The sequence below is a fragment of the Capra hircus genome, chromosome 4 (assembly GCF_001704415.2).
Source record: "Capra hircus breed San Clemente chromosome 4, ASM170441v1, whole genome shotgun sequence".
Lineage (NCBI taxonomy): Eukaryota > Metazoa > Chordata > Mammalia > Artiodactyla > Bovidae > Capra > Capra hircus.
The window spans coordinates 27,981,778-28,003,266 of record NC_030811.1 but is presented as its reverse complement, the minus strand read 5'-3'; the positions used below and the strand labels follow the sequence as shown (position 1 = coordinate 28,003,266).

Genomic DNA, 21,489 nt, shown 5'->3' with positions numbered 1-21,489 from the left:
TGTCTAAAGCCCTTGCCTTGATTCAAATTCAGGAGGAACTGTGGCATTCAAGGAACTTGGGAATGTTTTCTTTCCATTAACAATTCAGAGTAGAGTGAGTTACAGTTTTTTTAAATTCTGTATTTTGATTTCTTACCCTCATCACGGAATGGAATCTGAGTAGAACGGGAAGTGTTTTGTTTGTTGTTTCTGAACAGAGGATGTTTCGGATAAGCTGAGTTAAGAGATAGGTCCCCTGGGTGGAAAAGGAGGCAAGTGATGAGAGCCACATATGTAAGAAATGACTGTTCCACTTTGCACTGAGCAACTCCCACCCAGTTTGATTTGTGAATTGGATTTAGAAAGTTAGGACTTGAGAGTAATACCTTAGTTCTCTTCGTTCATGGAGCCTGAGTATGAGGAGGGCTGCAGAGTGGTTCATAGCGTGAGGGTCCGACACCTTGACCCTGGTCTGGGCAGTCTAACACTTTCTCTGGGATATGGACACCCTAGAAAGTCTAGTCCATGAGGCAGACACATTCCTGAATCTTTCTCTGTCCCTAAACACAAGTGTTCCCTACATGGCAGTATGCACAAAGTGTTAATCACTCAGTCGTGTCTGACTCTTTGCAACCCCATGGACTATAGCCTGCTCTGTCCATGGTATTTCCCAGCAATAACCCTGGAGTGGAGGATTGCCATTTCCTCCTCTAAGTATTCGTGAAGGTCTTGACTAATTGCTTAGTGCTGTACCATCACCTTTGAGTCTGCGGTCCCTCACTGTTACACAGGTGATCAGGTCCCTGAAGCTACCACTCAAGGGATTAGGACGCAAAAGGTGGGAGATTGGACCAATCCAATTAGGATGCAAAAGGTGGTCAGATGTGTGTTGGAGGATCCCCTGCTAAACTCATTGTCATTACAACCTGAGACGGATCGAAAATGAGGCTTATTCTCAATTATGCACCTTTGCTAATTTTGTCCCGATTTAATTATTATTTATTGGCCATGCTGCACAGCTTGCATGATCTTAGTTACCCAACCAGGGATTGATCCCAGGTCAGGCAGTGAAAGCACTGCATTCTTAACCACTGGACCACCAAGAAACGCCCTTCTTCCCCCATATTAAAAAGACTTCTGTACAATATTGCTTCATTCAGGGCAATTTATCTTTTTACCTGGGAGAAACTTATTTCCATTAGAATTGGAACGCTAGGTACATACATTCCATTGAAAATGTTTCGTGTGATTAAACCCAGAAAGAAACATTATTACTTCAAGAAACATTATTACTTCTGTTTTTCAGGAATGCGCTCTTCCAACTGATTTTTCTTTTATGCCTGGAACAATGCCTTTCATTTGGAGACAAGTTAGGGAGCCCTCTCTGATAACAAGGTGAACAGCTGGCCTTAACTAGCAGCCAAGCCATGGTTACTGGGCTTAGGGGAAGAGCAGACGTGTACCCTCCCTGCCATGGAATGTTCTGAACAAAACCAGCTACTCAGCAGTGTGCCCTCTGTAGTCACACATGCCCAGTGAACTGACCTCTCTTCTTGCCCCCTTTCCCACCCTCCTTGCCCCTTCCCACTGTGGTTTGTATTTTCATTGAGCGCTTTTTTTCCCCTTTCTCTTTCTTTACAGAGCTATTAAGAATGGCAAAGGATTGCATAGCAAGAAGGAAGTGCCTATCCACCGGGTCGCAGACATATCTGGGGTGAGTTGTGTCGTTGAATGGAGCCATGTGACTTTGAGGCGCCAAGAGCTTGGCTGCTGCTTCACTGAAGGGCCTCCGCTTATGTGTTTTCTGTAGCTCGTTGTTTTCAGGCACTGAATGTGAGTTTTTCCATGGCTTCTGCTAATGCCTCTGTAGAGATCCTGTTTTATTCTCTGGGAAAACAGAATTTAAACCAGGGCATAAAACCTCCCAGCTCTCCACCTGAACTTTTACTTAGTTGCTTTTCCATTTTCTTACTATCATGAGTTAGAAGATATTTCTCTCGAGTTGTGTTAAAATGAAATTACCTTAAATTAAAAAAAAATTTCTGTTTAATTCTATGACTGCAAAGTCTTAGTGAAAAAAGAATGTCAAATATAGATTTTCAGACAAGTTTAGGAATTAATCCTAATGAATGAGGCTGGAAAGTTGTGAGCATCCTTTGAGCTAACAGATCTATTAGATGATAGAAAAGAAGAGGTGATGTGGATACTTTTCAGCTGCCTAAAGGCTGTGTCCAAATGACTATTTGCGACTAGGATGTTAACTTGCATATTTAAGAACTTCTGTGTCTGAGTTAGATACCTTTGTTAATTGAGGCAGTTTATTCGTTTATTCAGCAAGTACCTACGGTGCCTGGAACTGTTCTCAACAGTGAGGATGTAACAGTGAACAGGACAGATGAAGACAGATAAGGTCCCTACATGCAAGCACTAAAGAGAGACAACAGTAGTGCCAGGGAGCAACCGCTTGGAAGAGACATAGAGCAGCCCAAGGCAGTAGTGAGGGTTCTGAGTTTGATTTTGATCAGGGGGCCAGGGAAGACCTGTTGGCTGTCAGTTTCGCCCTCTGTTCCTGGGACACACGCCATCCAGTTCTGCTCCCATAGTCACTACTGGGTAAGGAGGGGCTCCGGGTCCTGTGTAGAGAGAGCACATAGCCCAGGGGACATGACAGAGGAGGAGCTTGTCAGCCTCAGCTTGGACATTTGGACAGCTGGCCCTGGGTACCAAGAAGAAAATACTATTGTAAACAGAAGCTCAGCCGAGCCCACAGCAGTGATGAATTCCAGTGTATCTTTGTTCCCAAGCCTGACTCGGGCTCTACCTGTAGTTCCTTGTGATGACTTCCAAACCCATCTGGCCAGCTCTCTATTGCCTGAGTGTGGTGTTCCCCTGTGGGCTTCAACCACTGGCCTTCTATTAAACTTCCCCTCTCTGTAGCAGTCACTGCATACTACAGGTTGTACAGTGTGGCCTATATTAATTGCTCTTCGGTCAAGATATCATGCCACTGTTTATCAAGTGAGATACATTGCTGTGTATCCCTCGTAGCTGAAGTCTGGCGTTTGAGCTGCAAGTGACTATGTTGCGTCTACTGAGGCTTATGTTTCACAGGTGATTTTCCCTGGTATCAGGCGGGTTTCCTCTCTTGTTTACCATGCTGAGGAATTGTTCATGTGCGTATTAATTTCTCTCTGTATCTGCTGTGGCCTTCTCAGCCATATTTCTTTTAATGTCATTCTTTTGGTCAAATCAAAGGGTAATTTTTGTTTTGATTTTTTGACTGCAGGGGGGAGAAAGTTGTATTTTGGGAAACATAGTGGTGACTCCTGCACTGAGAGCAGATGTGCCCGCCCCAAAGCTCTTGTCTGGCCCACACTCTGGGGCCATCCAGAAGCTGAATTGAGCCCTGGGATGGTGCTCTGTTTTGGCCTGCAGGGTTCGTGTCCATGCTTAGAGTGCCCACTGGGATCGAGGTGAGGCCCTTGATGGCTTTTTGAGGCAGAGTTACACTTGTTTTGGGATTGTCCTCTTGGCATTCCCAGCACAGTGTCCTAGTAATCTTCAATGCTATCTTTGAATCTCATACTGCCTCCTACCTTGATGTGTTTCCTTTGTGTGGGTTTTGTGTTTTGGTAGCCATGAATCTTAGGAAACCTGTCTTCATGATCCGCCCCGCCCCCCCAAACTGTAGTTCAGTCTCATGCATCCTTTTATTCTCTTTGCTGCCTAGATATTGGAGAATTGGCTTGTTCTTACATTACTCAAAAATAAATGCAAGTCAAACTCCTCCACTTACCACATAAATTAAAGAGGATAGCTGGATCACGTGGGAGAGTGAAAGTGAAAAAGCTATTCCATTCAATAGATGTCAGAATGACCTTGTCCACCTTCATCACACATTATTCAGTTTAGATTAAAGGCTTTTTTGGTGCCCTCTCTAACAGAAGAGTTTTGTCTCCCTTTTCTAACCTTCTCTTCTTTCTGTCACAGTATCATGTTCAGTATGTGTGTGCTGAATTCTCTTGCACTATTTAAGTATGATGTATGGGTCTCCAGTTTCCTGAAGTGTTCCGGTAATGTTACTGAGGGACCCGTGGTCAGGTGGGGTCAGTCAGGCCAATGGTTTACATCCAGGTGAACTAACAAACATTGGAATAAAGGTCATCTAATACAAACATGTGTAATGGTTTCATTAAAGTTTGTAAAAAAAATTTTTTTAATCTTTGTGTCCCTCCCTCCCCTCGTTGGCCACCCTCTCAGTTGCAGGCTGTAGTAAATGGCAGTGCTCATTGAGCCAACAGTATATGCCGTATGCCACCACGATGTTGACTGTGAACTGATATTCATGCAGGACCTCTCACCCCACCCCAGGACACATCCTTGAGGGAGAAAAAGACATATGTGCTCTTAATATTTTGTTTTCTAAACCCACTCAAGTAATATGCTCTGTGGAGGAGGTTATATATCATGATTGGGAGACAGATAACCCATAAACTTGCTCTAGTCTTAATGGCCTCCCACTCTTAGAGGTGGGTTTCTACCCATTGTTCCTATCTCTTCTCTTCTGTTTTGTAGAAACGATTTCAACGGGTCAGGGTTGGAGTGCACGAAGATGCCTCCCGTGGAGAGTTAGCAAGTACAAGACCTGCTTGGCTGACTCCCTGCTGTGGGGAGTTAAGTGGCCAGGTGTAGGAGTGAGTGGCTGACTCTCTGCTTGGGCAGGTGGGATGCTGGCCTCATCCTATAGTGCTGAGGCAAGCAGGCCATTTCATGTGCAACCATCAGCTTTCCCTGGGACTGGGCTGGACTGGGCTGATAGATGTTGGCTACCAAGCATGCTTTCTAACTTGGAGTTCTCTTGTCCCCAGTTGAGCTCTTACATGAGAACTCATCACAGTTTTTTCTTTTTGACTTTTCAAGAATGTTACGATGGCTCCCCAGTGTTTAGGTTGTGTTGGGTTTCAATTTTTGTTAAAGTAGATGATATTTGACATCAGTGTCAATGGAATGTAGTGTTTTTCATAAGGTTCATGGCATCTGTAATGCCAGATGCACAAACCTACCTTTTGACTGGGGCTAGGATAAACTTGACTCTTCCGCATCTCTGCTCCTGTTTCTCAGGGTACCCACTAAGGGGGGAAAAAATCTGGGAGTTTGGGTCCTGAAACAGTTGCTGGTTTCCTTTATTTCTGATTTTTGAAAGGTGAAGGAAATAGGCTATGACACGCACCTGTCACCGCAGTCCTTGTTCCCCTTGTCCGCTTCCCCTCCAGGCCAGGACGGTTCTGTGAGCATGAAACCCACTGAGAATCTGATCGACTTGGTGCTAGATCTGACTGCATTTGTAGAGTGGTTCTGTGGCAACTGCTTCCGTTCATTCAACCCTGTTTTCATTATTTGTGCCTTTTCTTTCTCCCCGATCCTGTCTCCACTCCCCACCTCTCCAACACACAAAAAGTCAGAATGCGAGTTAGTGGAATGTAAGGCTGTTGCTTATCTCCGGGTTATTATTGTTTTTGCTGTAGCCTACTCTGTAATAAATACAATCTCCCGCAGATATAACGTGCAAAACAGGCAATAAGATGTGGCTGGTGCATGGCTTACTGTTGTTCTGGTAAATCAGACAAATCAATTATAGTTCTGAGGCAGGAGAGAGCGCCCCGCTCCTCAGGCTGCAGCCCACGTGCACCGGTTTCTCCTCTGCCCCGCTCACTGGCACCAGGTGCATCCTAGTGACCGCTGGACTGTCCCTCTGTTCGCTGTTGTGTCGTTTCCTCTCTGGTGCATGTGGAGTTATGTGTGTTTGTTGACGACACCACGAGAGACTAGAGCCTCGTCCAGCATCCTGTCCACTCCAGCCACACTTCTAACAGTTCCAGAACGGGTCCGATTACTAGGATGGGCCAGTCCGCCTCCCAAATGTCTTCTGCATTTCCGTGATAGGGAATCCTGACAACTCAGAAGCAAATTTTGCTGTTATTTATTCTGTTCTTCTGTCCTTTCTTGTATCCCCACAGGGCTCACTTCAAAATTGTCTTCTTTGCTCACATTACATAGTCACTTCCTAGTAACCTCCTCTAGCCATGACTGGTTTTTGTTGGAAATGCATGCTATTACTAATACGAATGTGCTGAACCGTGGCTTGGAATAATCCAAAGACTGGCCATGGGGGTGGGAAGTGGATGGGGTGGGGCGGTGTTAGGTTTTCAGGTCTCATTTCTCCATTAAATTGTGAAGCAAAGGCCTGCAGAGTTGGCCAGTGAGGGTCTCACATGTAAATACAGAGGATGGAAGTATTCCTTTAGAATAAATAACCGGGTAGGATGTTAAGCATGTCCTCCTGACCTCTGCCTCCAGGTTCTGGTTTTGCAGCGCCTTTTTCAACTTGAGTAGCCCTGTTGTCTTGTCCTCAGGGTATTGGCAGCAGCCTTTCCGGTGGAGGCTTATGAACTGTTATAGAGGTTGTCTGTTTTTAGCTCCCAATGGAGTTGGGCCTCAGTGTAAGAGTTTTAAAATATTTTTGGCCTAAGAGACTTAAAATATGGTTTGTCCAGCAAGTCTGGGGACGGTGTACAGTCACACGGGAGCTTTATAACTTAGATCTGTGTTAACCTGCAGTTTCCCCTGTGTGTATTCCGACTTGGCTTGTTTAGACTGCTGACTCTAAGGTCCCGCTCAGCTTCTCATCACCAGTGACTTGCTAGTACCAACACTCCTTTCTTGTTTTCTTAGCTCTTCCCTCTTTGGCTCTCCCTTAGCCTCTGAATAACCTCCTTAACATTCGAAGGTCCCTTTTGTGCTGACTGCACAAGGTCACGGCTGAGGGCCCTGCCTGGGAGTTCGGTTGCTTAGCCCTTGAGCTCCCTTCACACCGTGTATTTGCTCCCCTGGGGAAATCCCAGAGGAACCTCGTCCTGCAAGAGCCAGCGCCCTGGCTGCTGACCTTGCTGCTGGAAGCCACGTGTGCTCCATGAGGTTGACAGCCCCTCATGAGGAAGGCATGTTGAGCGCCAGTGCTGGGTTCTCACGTGCTATTTGGTTTTTGCCACTTTCGGGGAAGGTGCTATTCTTTGTTCTACTCCTCCTCTCCCCCCACAGAAGGTTCTGGAACTTGTCACTCCAGTCGGACTGCAAGGTGCAGCTCATCAACCAGCAGTCTCCCAACAGTCTCAGAAACGCAGGGCAACTGTGGTCCAGGCAACTGCAAGAGCAGAGTGGCCGCCGCACTGGGAATCTCTTCCTTCCTCCATCTACTGAGCCTTTCCTTTCTCCATCCCCTCCCCCGCTCCTCTCCCATTCCCTCCTGTCCTCCCCATCCTCCCATCTCTCCCCACAGCTCTCTTCCCCCTCTCCTTCTGCAAGAGAGCTTGTAAGCAGACTTTGGTTGTAGAAGAGTTGGCTTCAGCTGGTCACCCTCCCTAATGGCCAGGGGCATCGCTTTATGGCATTTTGTCCATAGTTCTTGCAGCCCTTGGAGTCCTGTGTGGCCAGTTCTTGTTTTGTAAAGCTCTCCTATTCACACTCCCCAGAACTGCAGCAGTATCCGTCTCGCCTTCTAAAGAAACCCAAAAGCATTTATGCTTTCCATGGGAATAAGAGACATCTTATCTTTCTTAGACTGAACATGTTTCTGAATGAAATTGCAAAGAAATGCTTGAATTTTAAAAAGATTGTATTTCAGCTTCTATCACAGTTAGTGGTTGTATTTAAGCACCTCCTTTTACAAATTTAATCCAGTTTTCAACTGAGTTCTATTGTCAATTTTTTTTTTTTTTTGCACTGTTAGACACTAAATGTAGGACATATTCTCTCACCTCTTTTATTTTGTTGGGAACATCATGAGAAATTGTTAGTAGAATTTGAAACTGGCAAGATGATTATTGGGTATCCTTTCAGTGGAATGCTGGGTGCTACCTGGTAAACCCTTTGGGGTTATCTGATGCTATAGCCCCTTTGCTTTTATCTGGGTCGTTTCACGCACCTATGGAGAGAGAATTTCATCTGAAAACCTGATAAGGAAGCAAATGATTCCTGTTTGTATAAATGTGGAAGCATTTGGATAAAAGTGGACGCATTACTCACTAAGTCATGTCCAATTCTTTTGTGACCCCATGGACTGTAACTCACCAGGCTCCTCTGTCCATGAAATTCTCCAGGCAAGAATACTGGAGTGGGTTGCCATTTCCTTCTCCAGGATCTATATATCTATATATCTCCTCCAGACCCTGCTTTGAATCACTTATAAAATCTTTCTGATTCCTTCATTAATAAGTGGATAAATAAAATTTTGACACATCTTCATTTTATATTTGTATAGAAGTCATGAATTTTACTAGTTCCGTTTAAGAGGGGAGGCAATTGCAAGGCAATTCTTTTAAGTTCTTTTAAGAAATAAAGTTCTAAAGTGAATATGTCTCTTTCATCTGCAACATGCCCCATTCCATGCCCCTGCCTTTCTTGGTCTTCTGTTTTCTTCACCAACAGGCTTTTGTGTTGGAAAATTTAGGTGTCTTAGTAAGTTGACATAGAAGGATTGGACATTGAGGATAGGGCCCTGTATCTAGACATGTGTTCCAGCTCTTAAATTCAGCACCTCTGAAGATATGTTTGATCAGGTGACTTGCCCAGAGGTGGACCATTTTTAGAGACAGGGGTTTTTTTTTTTTTTTTCCTTGCTTCTTTCAGTAAAATGTCTTACTTCCAAAATAATCTGTAGACTTGATGTGCTCCTGCAGTGAATTCTGTTTTCAGGGAGTTTTTCTGCCGCACATTTGTCTAGTTCCCTTCTGATTTCTTGTTTAACTGACTTCACTCAGAGGGATGCATACAAATGAGCTCTGAGAAGCAGAGTCCTCCCTTTCATTTAAGTGGCCTGAGCTACAGTTTTTTTGTCTTCCTTCCTTTGTTCAAAGAAAGGAGAGAGGAAATCGAGGGAGTCCTGGAGCATTTCTTCCAAAGAGAAAATGTCATCTGTTTTCAGAGAGCTGCCTGTGGTATAGACTCTGCTTCTACTGGTTCATGCTCTTAGTTCTCTTTTCTGTGCTCTGGGCGTATGGGGAGATTGTTCTATGAGTCTGTTTCGTGGGTCCAAATTGGCTGAATGAGCCTGGTACGGCCTGGCTAAACGAATGTTCGGGTATGCAGGAGGCAGTTGATAAAATTTCTGATTCCCAGGTTCAGGTGTGCGATTGGGTTGTTCAATTTGTGCCATGACTGCCAAGTGATGTGATAAAACCTGAAACGTTTCTGCCCAGCCATGGCTTCACTCTCCACTTCCCCATCATAACACTACTTAGCCCTAGATTGAACTCATTTTGTCCTGTGGCTATCGCTTATATAAACATCTCAAAGTAAGTCATTTTACTAACCCAGACATTCTGCTTACTCGAGTTTTAAGGCTTTATTTAGCATGCTTCCAACTTATTCCCTGCAGAATGTTGTACAGAATGTTGGACACTCCTCGCAGTGTTGACTTCCAGATAAATATCCTTGAATCAGACCTTAGGGCAACTTTGAAATTACCTAGTAATTTTGTGCCTCAATTCCTCGTGAAAAGGGTATTCTCAGGAATAAATGATAGAATTTGTATTATAAGATTAGATTTAGGAGTGTTTGAATTTGGAGGAAGACCTGTGTTCTCTTGTAGGACATTACGGCAACATGCCTGGCTACTTCAACCACCATAGAGAATATTTTCATATCCATTCTATTCCATTATTTCAAGTTGTCAGTCCGCTGACTGCAACTGCATTATTGATGAGCTCTTTTTGAGTAACTGTCTCTTCTCTCCTGGCCATGCCCTCCTCCTTCTTCAGGCTGTTTCTCTTCTTCCTGGCAGTTTTCCCCTTTGATCTTCACTGCCTTCTCATGGTGCCTTCCTTCAGCATTTACACAATCACTTATTACCGTAATTTTGTATCGTTAGTATATTGATTGGTAACTGATCTTAGTTGATGTACGTACAATGATCTTCCTTAGTAGTTGCTAAACTCCTGAGAAAATGCTATCTTTTTTATATCTCTTTCCAGGGCCTGATTTAGATTTGATTTACCAAGGGATGACCTAAACAGAATGAAGCTGCGTTTGAACGAATGTAACCCCCTAGATCCTAGATGTATGGTTAACTGTGCTGGTTAGTAACTAGAAGTGAGAATCTGGTAAAAGGATGCAACAGGAGGATGGCCTGTTTTCTAGAATCCAGCAGCAGTATGGAAAACCTGGTTAGCAGCATGAGCCCGAGGATTAGATCACCAAATTCAGGTCTTGGCTCAGTGTTTTTATTACTTTGTCACCTTGAAGTTATTTAACCTCTCTGTGCCTCTCAGTTTTCTCATCTGTAAAATGAATGTAATAAGGGTCCTTATTACCTCATTAGGTTGTGGTATGCTTCAATGAGTTAATATATCCAAAGTATTTAGAACCATTGACCTAATGAGAGAGACCAATGGTTCATGTGGTGGTGGTGGTGGTGGTGATTAAAAGGTGGGGCGTTCTGCCTAGCATACGGAAGTTCCTTGAAAATGATCCATCCATCCTCGTTGGTAATATTTGTATTCCTTCCTTCCTTTTTATCTAGTTCAAGTCCCAAACTATACTCCTCTCTTGAGTTCTTCTACTGCCTCTTTATCTTCCCTTGGCATTTAACCTGTGCTGTCTGGCTTGTGTTTTAGATGCGTTTGACGTGTTGAGTCATGAATGAATGATTAAACAATAAGTATTGAAAGCTTATTATAGCCCCTGGCTTCCTTTGTGGCTCAGACAGTGAAGGATCTTCCTGAAATGCAGGAGACCCCCGGGGTTCAATCCCTAGGTCTGGAGGATCCCCTGGTGAAGAAGATGACAACCCACTCTAGTATTCTTGCCTGGGAAATCCCATGGATCAAGGAGCCTGGTGGTCTGCAGTCCATGGAGTCCCAAGAGTCAGACACAACTGAGAGACTTAAACTTGATTATATTCCAGGCACAGTGCTGGGTGTTGAGGATGCAACATTACAAAGGACAGGTGTAGTCCTTCTAGGTCATATGCAGCTGGGTCTCTAATTAGAACTGTAATATAAGTATGAAAGTGTTTTAGCTCAGTTGTGTCCAACTCTTTGTGACCCCATGGACTGTAGCCTACCAGACTCCTCTGTCCATGGAATTCTCTAGGCAAAAATACTGGAGTGGGTTGCCATTTCCTTCTCCAGAGAACCTTTCTGACCCAGGGATTGACTCTGCATCTCTCCTGCATTGCAGGCAGATTCTTTACCATCTGTGCTACCTGGGAAGTTATTGACCTAACTTGAGACTTGTATCATCACAGTTGTACCTTCTTCCATGTGGTCAGAGACCATGTCTTAAGTGATTTTAAGTTGAGGGCTAAAACAGAAATTAGTTGGAGGTCTTAATCAGGGCTGAAGGATATGATTATGTACCAGAAGGTCCTGTGGCAGAAAGTGGCACGCAAGTGTGGTAATGAAGTCAGCATTTCTCACTTCATTCTGGCCACTCTGCGGAATGAACAGTAGCTTTAGTATCTTTACCTGGTTAGGGGAGGACTTCACAGTGTACTGAGGGGGTACTGAATGGTGGCTGGAACTAGGTTTTTGGCAGGGAATGAAGAAAGATAAGTGTGAGATCTACTTTGATAGAAAAACTAGTAGAATTTGGCCACTGCCTGGATTCGGAGGTCATAGGTAGAGGATGAAAGGTGGGTGTCATGCACGTGTATCCTAATGTCCAGCACAAATAACTGTTGATGCTGCTTTTCCCACAAGGGTTTGCAATTCTAGATCTTTTAAAATTGAGTTCAAATGGTCCAAGGCCAGGAAAGTGGATGGGCCTCACGCATGAGTTAGTCCTGTTGGATAAGTGTACAAAATTACCCAGAGAGTTAAGGGAGAAGAGGGGTCCCTAGGTCAAGCCCTTTATCTCCAGATTTTAAAGAGTCTTTAAAGGGAATTTCCCAGGCTGTGAGGGGAAAAATCGTAGAAACTAAAAAGTAAGAGCCTCATGACACCAGTGACAACCATAATTATTAATACATATGCACCGTTGGAGACAGAAATGGCAGTGATATGAGATCCTTAGCTGCAAAAGAAATATCTTGACCAAAACCCTTGGTCTGAATTCTCTGCCATCACTCACATATTCTGGGGTACATGGTTTCTGCTGGTAGTCTAGAGCCTGGGAATCTCACAATGAGAACCTCAATACAGTATCCATATGCAAATACATCATATCCAAGTTGTAAAGTCACTGGTTGGGGGCGGCATGAAATCTGTGTTTTTCTTTAGGAAGAATTACAAGTGTACCCCAAGACACAACATGTCTAGCAACTTTAAAGTTATTTTTCTTTATGGATAGTTTCATTATTGTTTAGCCTGTGATTACACGTTGTTTTTGTATGTGTGGAATTCTGGGTACTTTTTAAAAAATTTTATTCTATTTATTTTTGGGTGCACTGGGTCTTCGTGGTTGCACATGGGCTTTCTCTAGTTGCAGTGAGCACGGGCGCCTCTCTGGTTGCGATGCACGGGCCTCTCATTGCGGTGGCTTCTCTTGCTGCAGAGCATAGGCTCTAGAATGTGTGAGCTCAGTAGTCGTGGCCCAGTGGATTAGTTGCCTCTCAGCATGTGGAATCTTCCCGGACCAGAGATTTGAACCCATGTCTCCTGCATTGGCAGGCAGATTCCTAACCACTGGACCACCACCCTTCTAAATACTTTTAGTTAAATATCTCTGAGCCCAAAGTCATGCTCTTTACATCATGCTGCTGACTTTACTAGGAACACATTTTCTTACCCTCCCATTGTGCTAACACGTGATTTTCATTTTTCATGGAATGTCGACGCTCCTTTTGGCTCTGGACCACAGCTGTCTAGGTTAAGCACTCATCCCTCAGGAGAAGAGCTCCTTGGTTTGCTGCCATCAGTGCCATGAAGCTCTGTGCTTCAGATGCTGGTTTTGAAGGAAACATGGATCATGTTTCTCACGCAGTTTTAGGTTGGGATGTTTTCCAAATCAGTTTCCAGGCTTTATTACAGTGACCATAATATTTATTTGTCTCAAAATATATGGAACAGTTATGAAGAACTAATTCACTCAAGAGAATGTTGGCTCTTGGCTCTTAAATTATCTGACCTGAATAATTTGCAAGTTTATCTGGGCAAAATCAAATCAGCCCCTGAATGTTAATATATTTTCTTCTTTTAAAAACAAAAACTTTTTATATTTCTTAACACAAGTTTTCTGTCAAAATTTTTGTTTTTAAGCGCCTCGAATATAAATAAGCCAAGGAAAGAAAATAATCTCTACTGGTACTATCAGAAAATTTTCAGTAAGAATACATCTGTTCATCAAAATGCAGGGTTGTTTTCTTTCTTCACTTTCTCTCCTGTCCCCCCCTCCCTTTTGTAAGTGATGGAAGGTTTTTTCAGAACTGAGACTTCCACTGTTTTATTTCTTAACTGTGGAGTCAGTGCCTGGAACAGTGACACCTAATGGGTGCTTCATGCCTTTTTCTACTTAATTATTTTCCACATGAATATTCCTCTTTTACCTCACTTTCACTATCTACCTAGTATTGTCTTATGTGTTGTTGGATACTTAGTTTATTTGGATTATTTTTTCCTTTCGCAAAAAAAGTCATTGGTTCCTTTAGCTAAATCATAGTCTGTAGTTATTTTCTTAGAGCAGTTCTGCTTAAAACAAAATAGAAACTTAGACCAAAGGTTAGCATGAGTGATTTAGCAGTATCATTATTTACCTATAAGTCTTTATTGAGTAAAATGATTAAGTTTTAGTTTAATGCATTCTTATACACTGACCATTTTATGTCTTAATAATTTCTACCATAATGTATGTCCTTTTTCTCTGTTTCAAAAACTTGAATTTAACCTTCCAAATTTTATAGTAATTTCATTAATGCTTCAAAAATGTAAATATTAACTCCTCCACAATGCTTTTTACTTAAATTTGTTGAACCTAAATTGATACGTCTGCAAGCAAAGATGAATGTTCCAGGTAATGGGTTGGCCAAAAAGATTGTTGGGGAAAAACCTGAAACTTTTGGCCAACCCTGTACTTTTAGGGGGTGTTGAGATTATTTTAATCATCTAATCTTTATTTAACATTTATCTTCATTTTTTATGTCCTAGGTTGCTTGATTTTTTTTTTTTTTTCCTTTCCCCTCCTCCATCCTTTTCTGAAGTTGTGTTCTTGTCTCAGGTGAGGCTGAGTTTAGCATGGCATCAATTTCCTTGCCTCTGAGTTCTTGATTTGCCCATGAAATGAAAACTTGTGCTTCATAAGACCATCTTTTAAATTCCTTACTCTGCACGTATTATTTTAATTATATCTCTCAAGCCATTTTGTGGTTCTGTAATAAATTCTCACCTCTTGCATATAGAGACTTCAGAAGTGATACAAATTGATCTACATTTTTCTTTTAAATTGTGTTCAGACCTGTGTGTTACTTTTTAATCATAGCCTCGTAATTGATAATTCAGTTACAGACACTGGTTGATGTGCTTTGTTCTATACTCACACGGTCACATACCATGTATAAGCTATGTTTTTAGACCATTCTCATGTCCTTTTTCTGGAAATGTACAAGATGGTTATTGTAGTATTCCTATAACTTGTAATTCTTTTTTTCTTAGAAAAGTAACAGCAGCATTGTTAAAAATCTAAATGGCCCTTTTCTCATATCCCCATTGCTTGTGTTTATCTTTAACAATTTAAAATAAGAATACTACCTTTAAACTATTATCACTGTAATCATCTATTTGATATAAATTGGTTTTTCTATAATTTTGTTTTTCTACAATTTCTAAATTACATGTTTTTTGAGAAATAATTAGCCTGAAAATAATGGGAAGATATGCTTTCCCCTTTAAACATTTTTTTGTTATAAATTGGTAATTTTGGACCACTATCTTTGGTGTCCATATTCTTGAGCAAATATAATTGTTTCATAATAAAATACTTTCTTCGTATCATAACTAAAGCACTCAGTGGTGTCAGAAACATAGTATATTGCTGTGCTCATGGATTATGAAAAGAATTTATCTGTTGTTCAAAGTTCTCATGGATAGTCTTTTACCCAAATAAAATCTACAAAAGCAATCCTATATTTACTTACCTGACCTAAGATAAAACATTTGCTCCATAAAAGAAGAATAGGATTTCTTTTTTAAAGGAAAAGGTTGTCAGGAGGAAGATTTTTAAAGAGGAAGACATGGATTCAGGCAGTACAGCCTAGGAAAGGATGTGAAGGGAATTTCCAAGGTCAGCCCAGGACATCTGCTGTGTATCAGGCGCCACGGGCCACCGTTCATGCAGAGGTCAGTAGGAGGACGGCATCACTCCAGGGAGAGCTGGAATTTAAAAAGTCATGATTTGAGAAACACTGAATTCTTTAACCAAGGATTGTAATAGTCATCTGTTGGAGAGCTAGAATCTGTAGAAATGGGGATGGGGTAGTTTGGGTGAAGTAGTGGGTGGGAAGAACATGGAGTTTATTTGGAAAACCACAAATTATGAGCCATAACTCTGAGACAGTTGTGGATTGGCAGACCGGAGCAGAGATGTGGCTTGTCACTGCCTTGGTTATCCATGCTAGAGAAAGAGAATTGAAATAGGAAGAGAGCAGGCTTATAGTTGATACCGTATCCTACGTAGGTGTAGACTTATCTCTACTCTTTTTGTCTGAGGCATAGAGATATCATCAACTGCACTTTCTATACACTAAACTTAGAAGCAGATTTTTTTTTTTTTTTGGTCTTAATAACCAAGGGCATTGTATTTCCTGTTGGTGATCAAATGCAGGTTTTTCCTCTCAAAGGCTGTGACTTCATTTCTAAAGATTAAATTGAATGGTTCTTACAGCATAATTTCAGCCAGTTAAATTTGGGAAACTGAAAGTCATTTCAGTAAAAGAATTACCTCTGAGCCTATATAGAATGTTCATTTGATTGGGAATTGTGTATTATTTTATGCACGTTAAGCCAGATCACAGAATGATTTTATTTCAAGGTAGAAAAGAAATGTCAATAGACGTATGCACTTAGTAGTACTCTTTTCATTGCTTGAGTAGAACATTTCCTCTGTATACCCAATTGAGGATGGCATCATGCTTACTCTTAGCCATTGCCTGAGAACTGATACTTCTTAGGGTGCTTTTGGGAAACATAAGTTTTTTTCTGTGGTCGTCTAACCTTTTGCTTTCTCATTCAAACTATTTTCAGTTTAAATTTTTAAAAGTACTTCAAAGCATTGACTAGCTAAAGTGGTTTACCACTAAAATATAATTACTGAGTACTGAATTTTGAACTTGTTATTCACTGTGAAATACATATAAACTAGTTGATTAAGAAAATTTTCTCGAGTTAAAAATGAAAATCTTGCTTAGTCTACCTACCCAAGACATTTTTTTCTTTTTTCATTGTTGGTGTTTTATTTTTATTTGAGCACAGTAACTTTACAATGTTGTGTTAGTTTCTGCTATATAGCAAGGTGAGTCAGTTATATGTATATATAAGTCCCCTCATTCTTAGATTTCCTTCCCATTTAGGTCACCACAGAACATTAAGTAGAGTTCCCTCTGTGTGTGTGTGTGTGTGTGTGTGTGTGTGTGTGTGTGTGTGTTTAATTTAGGTGTAAATGGACTTTTGATAAACATGTATACATGTAACTATCGCCACGGTCAAGATAAGAGGCTTTCATCATTTCCCACCTCCCCCACACACAATTCTTCCATCCTCTTTGGAGTCAGTTCCCAGTCCTTCCTCTGGTCCATGGCCACCAGTGATCTGTGATGTGTCTTTACAGTTTAACCTTTGCAAGAATGTCATAGAAATGGAATCATGTGTTTGAGATTCATCCATGTTGTTACCTTCTTTTTATTGCAGAGTAGTATTCTATTGTGTGAGTGGACCACAATTTGCTTATCCAGTCCCCTGTTGGAGATTTTGGCTTGGGGTGATGACAAATGAAATTCTGACCATATTCTATGAGTCCTCTAATCTCTTTCTGGAATAGGATTTTACTTTCTTTTAATTGGGCTGCTATGATTGTTGTAATGCTACTTTGCATGTTTTCATCCTAAACACGATTGTGTCTTTTCTTCTTAGCATTTGCCAAGTCCCGCTTTCTTTTCTCAGTGTTGTACTTCATGGAACAGAAACAGATGGTGGGCAAAACCAACCCAATAAAAATATCCAGACTCCTGTTTTTTGCAGGGCTGTAGAGGGCAGACATATCCTCAGTGTTTCATGTCTGGTGGTAGAGAAAATTTCCCCTCCATGTTGGGGATACAAAGAAAAGAAAGAAAGGTTAGTCACTCAGTCATATCCGACTCTTTGCAACCCCATGGACTGTAGCCTAGCAGGCTCCTCCATCCATGGGATTTTCCAGGCAAGAGTACTGGAGTGGGTTGCCATTTCCTTCTCCAGAGGATATTTCCAACCCAGGGATGGAACCCAAGTCTCCCACATCGTAGGCAGACGCTTTACCGTCTGAGCCACCACGGAGGACCTTGGCGGGGTACAAAGGAGGTGTCCTTCTTCCAGCAGGGTAAGTGTACCCCACAGACTCCTTCTGCTGTTTGGTCTCTGATTTTTAGGCTGCCCTCTCTTACTAATTGGTGAAGAAGTTGAAGCAAGGAAGGAAACCGAAGGTCATGTTCTCTGAGTGTGCTACCAATAGAATGCAGCCTGTCAAGTTTAGGGCTTTCGTCCAACTTAGTGCTCCTGCAAATGTCCTCTTGATTCATTCCTCCCAGGAATGGAGCCCAGAGCCTGAAACATGGTTTATCCTACGTTCCAACACTTTGAAGGCCCGAGTGAGGCGCTGTGCCAGCTAACTAAACACTGTGAGAAACTGTAAACCACAGACAACACTTAATGAGAGATTATTGATGGCCCAGCTGCAACACCTTTTTTTTTGGTAGTGTACGTAGTTTCTTAGATTGTTTTTCCAGTCAGAGTGGTTTTGTTTCTAGAGTTCTCTCCTGTGTTCACTTCATTCCTGGTAAACTTGCATCTCACTGCTGTTTATACCTTCCACCAGCGCCCTTTACAGCCGCTTCACCATGAAGCATGGCAGACCAGCCAGGGAAGGGGAACTTTGTGGTCGCTAGAGCTGGGGGCATTCCCAGATGTCCCCTCCCAGGGTGCCACTGATGTCAGGAGATTGTCTCGCTAGACAGCTGGTTCTTGAAGGGAATCATAAATTCCTTCTGTGAATTGAAAGATCATATGGGGCCCTGGAGCCTGTGCGTTGGGAAGGAGGGAGTGTGGAGTGATGGAGTTCCTTTTTGCCTTTCTGGTCAGGAATGTGGTTATGCTCTGCCTGCTGTGTGATTGCAGAGGTGATTCTTCTGGGCTGGAGTGCCCTGAACACAGGGATACCTACGATGAGAAGTTAGCACAGTACAGCTTAAAACGAGGGTGTATATTTGCTTCAGTAACCTTAGAACTGACTTCCATGTTCTCTTTTATTCTCTCTGTATTTGTCCACTTGTACCCAGATCCTTTGCTGCTTCAATATTAAGGACCCGAACAGCTTTGTGTTCCTGAGTCCTTTAGCCTCAGGTTAGCCCTGCAGAGACAGGATTGTCAGCTCTTTTGGAGGGGGAACCCCCCTGGTTTGCTGGAGTGGGCAGTTCAGGACGCAGTTGTACCTGCAAGAGGCTTCATCATGTTTGAGTTCAGTTTCCCAAGTGCTTGTGGAGTTGAATACCCCCATGGTACTATTATAAGCTCTGCATGTATTTGTTTTTAGTTCTTTTTCCTATGATGTTAATCAAAGAGTGATTGTGATGATGAGAACTAATTAGTGAGTTTCATTATTAACAGTTCCCATCTGAGACTTGCACATGATAATCCTGAGTGGTTAATTGTTAACTAATAGGTTTGCTCACTCCCATTTCCCTGTGCTGTGCTGTCTGCCTCTCACCAGTCCCAGCTATGTTATGCCTTGTTGTTCAGTCGCTCAGTCGTTTCCGATGCTTTGTGACCCCATGGACTGTAGCCCACCAGACTCCTCTGTCCATGGAATCCTCCAGGCAAGAGTACTGGAGTCCTTCCCTAGGGGATCTTCCTACCCTCGGTATCAAACTTGTGTCTCCTGCATTGGCAGACGGATTCTTTACCACTGAGCCACCGGGGAGGCCCATGTTAAGGCCTACTCTGTGGCTATTTTCAGTGGAAAAATCATAGATTTCACTTTGCTGGCAACCAGTGTAAACTGACCACCAAAATCCATGTTCCAGAATTTAGAGAGGTTGATTTGTGTTTAGTTCTGTTCTTTGAGGATACTGCAGACCTACCTATGTGAGTAGTGTTCTTGTGACTCTCTGCCCTGTGACTGCTGTGTAAGGGTTCTCCTTTCCTTGTTCTCTTCCCCACCCCACCCCCCTCCACAACTTACCCACTCTCCCAAACTTGGTAATTCATTATACTCAATAATTTCAAACATGTGTTTGCTTACCCAGCAAAGTACTTTGTTAGAGGTAAGTTACAGTCTCAGTGATGAAGGGGATCTTTTATAGGCATTGGCGCATGCACCCACGTTTACAAGAGGTTTAGACTGACCATCGGAAGTGAGGGCAGAGTAGGAGTGTGTGCTTAAGGTGTGTTTATAACCTTTCCCACTCCTGAGGATCATCCTGCCTTTCTTCAGGTCCTTCAGAACCTCACTCCTATAAATTTGAGGTATAGATATTAACATCCTTTGAAATGAAGTCACCCCAGGCACATTTGTTGCATCATTACTTTCTCAATTTCAAGGTGCATTGAGGAAGCAGAAACATTCCTTAAAGAGATGCCATCCACAGTAGCAGGTTAAATGTAGCTAATGCAACCTTAAATTAGCTTTTCTAGGAGGACAGAAAAATACTTAATGTTTGGTTTGTTTTGGAGCACAGGTAATGTGAAAATTACCACTGCAACAAAGAAGACTTATCTGGTCAGAACTACTGTTGCTTCTTGATTATTTACACTGGTGGAAGGGAATATAAGTACAGAAAACTATAGCTAATATATCCATATGCATTCTCAAAGCCTTGAGACTATTTAACTCAACTGTGATAGCTGCAGCAAATATATTCCCAGACCTCATGTAAACCAGCCTGAGGTTGGTTTACTCCACAGAAAACTTGAGGATGAGGATCTCTGTAACAGTGTTCCTAAACAGAAATATTTGATATTTAAGAGTCTAACCTGTGCCTTAAGTCTCCATGTTATTTCTTTAAATTTGAGGTCATTAATCTTTATTTTAAAAAAATACGTTTGGAGTTATAAGGAAATCTGTCATTTCATCAAGTCTTAGAAGGTCCTGCTTTGAATTATTGGAAGAGAATTTTAAATGTCATGTCAATGACATTCTTTCAACTTTATCATTTGGCTGCCCTTGAGATCCACCTGCCATCTTCAGCTCTTCATTAGGGCCTAAACTGGGCTCTAATCATGTTTTCTCTTATTTACCTATTGCTGAAGCCTTTAGAAATGAGTATTGGAGCCTAGCACATTGCTGTACTTTCATAGGCTCTTAAGAAGGCAATCGTTTAGTCGTAACATTTAGTCCATTTTCTAGTAAGATAAGCAAAAATCCTAAAATGTTAAAAAGAAAATTTCATAGCTAAATTCGCAGAGAATGACTTATAACTATATCACTTGAGGGAACTTGTCAGTCTGTCTTTCCAACCTTTTCATTTGAGCCACTGAAACAAATGCTAAAGGTTTTGAGAATTTTTGTATTGAAAAGAAACTTGCCAAGCAAAGGAAGAGCTTGATGACTAGGAAAGACAGATACCATTGTCTGCCTGTGACGTGAGTTTCGAAAAACTGATGACATCTTCTGGTGATTGCATTCAATTTAATTGACTTTATAAGAATTTTTTATTTCAAAAACTCTACCACCTTGGGCAAGATTTCCATCTTTTCCTTTAATGGATGGTCCATGGGCATATTGCCTGCTCAGGAGGATGAGGAGGGCTGCATTCTGTCTCACGGTTCTGCCTCTGGGAAGAGACATGGCCAGTTCTCATGGGTTTTTAAAACTTGCTTTCATGGCTTCCGTTGTCACAGCTGGCTTTTACTTCTCATCGTCATAATCGATGACATGCCACATTCCCTTTGCTCTCTTCCCATGTATTTCTGGAATAGGATTAAATTGTAGGTTGAGACTTAGGAGGAGTGAGGAACATCCATTGTTTTATTTTTATCGGTCCATCTGTCTGTATCTGTCTTACATGGCTAACAATAGGGCCCCTTCATTTCTCTCTGATTCTCTGTCTGAGTAAGTATCCCTTGATAAACTAGGTAATCGTTAGCAAAATAGGAGTTTGCTGCCACTTACGTTTTTAGTATTAACGTTAGAGGTGTACGTGTCTGTGTGCAGTTTTATTCCCGTAAGCATCTTTTTCTCAGATAAATACATCTTAGAGATGGTGATGAGCAAATGTCTGTTTTTGAAAAATGTAGATTACTGTGGTCTCCAGGGAAAGGCCTTCTCTTTAGAGACCTT

At 42.1% G+C, this 21,489-nt stretch overlaps 1 protein-coding gene across 1 annotated transcript in view; it reads left to right on the top strand.

The window, feature by feature from the left end:
* The window catches only part of SND1 (staphylococcal nuclease and tudor domain containing 1), a 420,683-nt gene that overhangs the window by 238,773 nt on the left and 160,421 nt on the right, over positions 1–21,489 (top strand). Inside the window, exon 14 of the mRNA XM_005679432.3 lies at positions 1,621–1,693. Coding sequence (XP_005679489.3) covers positions 1,621–1,693 — 73 coding nt within the window. The remainder of the gene's footprint in view (positions 1–1,620; positions 1,694–21,489) is intronic.